Source organism: Salvelinus namaycush, unplaced genomic scaffold (genome assembly GCF_016432855.1).
Source record: "Salvelinus namaycush isolate Seneca unplaced genomic scaffold, SaNama_1.0 Scaffold2568, whole genome shotgun sequence".
NCBI classification, from domain to species: domain Eukaryota; kingdom Metazoa; phylum Chordata; class Actinopteri; order Salmoniformes; family Salmonidae; genus Salvelinus; species Salvelinus namaycush.
This window is the reverse complement of record NW_024059417.1, coordinates 32,501-36,128: the sequence shown is the minus strand read 5'-3', so window position 1 is coordinate 36,128 and position 3,628 is coordinate 32,501. Positions and strand designations below refer to the sequence as shown.

Here is a 3,628-nt window from a genome sequence, read left to right as displayed (position 1 = left end):
GCTTCTCCCTGTAGTCAACCATCAGATTCTCAGTGTGTTTGTTGTTGCTTCTCCCTGTAGTCAACCATCAGATTCTCAGTGTGTTCATGTTGCTTCTCCCTGTAGTCAACCATCAGATTCTCAGTGTGTTGTATGTTGCTTCTCCCTGTAGTCAACCATCAGATTCTCAGTGTATTTCATGTTGCTTCTCCCTGTAGTCAACCATCAGATTCTCAGTGTGTTTCATGTTGCTTCTCCCTGTAGTCAACCATCAGATTCTCAGTGTGTTTCATGTTGCTTCTCCCTGTAGTCAACCATCAGATTCTCAGTGTGTTTCATGTTGCTTCTCCCTGTAGTCAACCATCAGATTCTCAGTGTGTTGTATGTTGCTTCTCCCTGTAGTCAACCATCAGATTCTCAGTGTGTTTCATGTTGCTTCTCCCTGTAGTCAACCATCAGATTCTCAGTGTGTTGTATGTTGCTTCTCCCTGTAGTCAACCATCAGATTCTCAGTGTGTTGTATGTTGCTTCTCCCTGTAGTCAACCATCAGATTCTCAGTGTGTTTCATGTTGCTTCTCCCTGTAGTCAACCATCAGATTCTCAGTGTGTTGTATGTTGCTTCTCCCTGTAGTCAACCATCAGATTCTCAGTGTATTTCATGTTGCTTCTCCCTGTAGTCAACCATCAGATTCTCAGTGTGTTTCATGTTGCTTCTCCCTGTAGTCAACCATCAGATTCTCAGTGTGTTTCATGTTGCTTCTCCCTGTAGTCAACCATCAGATTCTCAGTGTGTTTCATGTTGCTTCTCCCTGTAGTCAACCATCAGATTCTCAGTGTGTTGTATGTTGCTTCTCCCTGTAGTCAACCATCAGATTCTCAGTGTGTTGTATGTTGCTTCTCCCTGTAGTCAACCATCAGATTCTCAGTGTGTTGTATGTTGCTTCTCCCTGTAGTCAACCATCAGATTCTCAGTGTATTTCATGTTGCTTCTCCCTGTAGTCAACCATCAGATTCTCAGTGTGTTGTATGTTGCTTCTCCCTGTAGTCAACCATCAGATTCTCAGTGTGTTTCATGTTGCTTCTCCCTGTAGTCAACCATCAGATTCTCAGTGTGTTGTATGTTGCTTCTCCCTGTAGTCAACCATCAGATTCTCAGTGTGTTGTATGTTGCTTCTCCCTGTAGTCAACCATCAGATTCTCAGTGTGTTTCATGTTGCTTCTCCCTGTAGTCAACCATCAGATTCTCAGTGTATTTCATGTTGCTTCTCCCTGTAGTCAACCAGGGTTAGGGTTAGGCTTCTGTATATTAGCTGATGAAATTAACATATTGTGATATTTGGTGTCCGCAGTGGGATGATGTAACACTAGAAAAGTGAAATAAAATGTCAGCGTTATTTTAAAGTTACTGGTTTGTCTCCTCTCCTCTCCTCTCCTCTCCTCTCCTCTCCTCTCCTCTCCTCTCCTCTCCTCTCCTCTCCTCTCCTCTCCTCTCCTCTCCTCTCCTCTCCTGTCCTCTCCTCTCCTCTCCTCTCCTCTCCTCTCCTCTCCTCTCCTCTCCTCTCCTCTCTCCCATGATCCTCTCTTCCTCCCCAGTTTGCCTGCCAAATTGATAAATGGTGGAATCGCAGGGCTGATCGGCGTGAGCTGTGTGTTTCCCATTGACCTGGCCAAGACCCGCCTGCAGAACCAGCAAAATGGATCACGACTTTACACCAGCATGTATGTATTACAGTTTCCCGACATGGGTGCTAACCAATGCCCATCTGCACACAGCAACACTGTCCATCCAAGACTGCGTTGTAATCGCTCTACCAAACTCAGGACTCTTCTACAGTGCAACTCACATTTCACCAGTTAAATCTCTATCTATTTGTTATTATTATTTATCTCTATATATTTATTTTACATCATACCATGTTAATCATGTAATAATAATGTTAATTTTAATAACAGATCTACAACACACAACCAACCAGCCAATAACAGATCTACATCACACAACCAACCAGCCAATAACAGATCTACATCACACAACCAACCAGCCAATAACAGATCTACATCACACAACCAACCAGCCAATAACAGATCTACATCACACAACCAACCAGCCAATAACAGATCTACATCACACAACCAACCAGCCAATAACAGATCTACATCACACAACCAACCAGCCAATAACAGATCTACATCACACAACCAACCAGCCAATAACAGATCTACATCACACAACCAACCAGCCAATAACAGATATACATCACACAACCAACCAGCCAATAACAGATCTACATCACACAACCAACCAGCCAATAACAGATCTACATCACACAACCAACCAGCCAATAACAGATCTACATCACACAACCAACCAGCCAATAACAGATATACATCACACAACCAACCAGCCAATAACAGATCTACAACACACAACCAACCAGCCAATAACAGATATACATCACACAACCAACCAGCCAATAACAGATATACATCACACAACCAACCAGCCAATAACAGATCTACATCACACAACCAACCAGCCAATAACAGATCTACATCACACAACCAACCAGCCAATAACAGATCTACAACACACAACCAACCAGCCAATAACAGATCTACATCACACAACCAACCAGCCAATAACAGATCTACATCACACAACCAACCAGCCAATAACAGATCTACAACACACAACCAACCAGCCAATAACAGATCTACATCACACAACCAACCAGCCAATAACAGATATACATCACACAACCAACCAGCCAATAACAGATCTACATCACACAACCAACCAGCCAATAACAGATCTACAACACACAACCAACCAGCCAATAACAGATCTACATCACACAACCAACCAGCCAATAAAAGATCTGCTGGTTCTGTGTTCAAGGAGTGTTATTGATTGGTTGGTTCTGTGTTCTAGGTGTGTTATTGATTGGTTGGTTCTGTGTTCTAGGTGTGTTATTGATTGGTTGGTTCTGTGTCCTAGGTCCATTATTGACTGGTTGGTTCTAGGTCTGTTATTGATTGGTTGGTTGTGTGTTATTGATTGGTTGGTTCTGTGTTTTAGGTCCGTTATTCCCTGGTTCTATGTTCTAGGTCCGTTATTGATTGGTTGGTTGTGTGTTTTAGGTCCGTTATTCCCTGGTTCTATGTTCTAGGTCCATTATTGATTGGTTGGTTGTGTGTTTTAGGTCCGTTATTCCCTGGTTCTATGTTCTAGGTCCGTTATTGATTGGTTGGTTGTGTGTTTTAGGTCCGACTGTCTTATCAAGACCATCCGCTCAGAGGGATACTTCGGGATGTACAGAGGTAGGTTTGGGTGAGGTCATAGTGACAGGTCATAGTGACAGGTCATAGTGACAGGTCATACTGAGGCCAAGCAGCACAGTGAGGACGTGGACGTGACAGGTCATACTGAAGCCAAGCAGCACAGTGAGGTCATAGTGACAGGTCATAGTGACAGGTCATAGTGACAGGTCATAGTGACAGGTCATACTGAAGCCAAGCAGCACAGTGAGGACGTGGACGTGACAGGTCATACTGAAGCCAAGCAGCACAGTGAGGACGTGGACGTGACAGGTCATACTGAAGCCAAGCAGCACAGTGAGGTCATAGTGACAGGTCATACTGAAGCCA

The 3,628-nt window shown here is 43.7% G+C and overlaps 1 protein-coding gene across 1 annotated transcript in view; it reads left to right on the top strand.

Annotated features, from left to right (window-relative positions):
• Positions 1–1,573: 1,573 nt before the first annotated feature.
• LOC120039144 (mitochondrial glutamate carrier 1-like) overlaps positions 1,574–3,628 on the top strand; it is a gene marked incomplete at its 5' end in the record, with an annotated part of 33,884 nt that continues 31,829 nt past the window's right edge. The window contains 2 exons of the mRNA XM_038984663.1: positions 1,574–1,699; positions 3,246–3,301. Of these exons, the coding sequence (XP_038840591.1) occupies positions 1,574–1,699; positions 3,246–3,301 (182 nt within the window). The remainder of the gene's footprint in view (positions 1,700–3,245; positions 3,302–3,628) is intronic.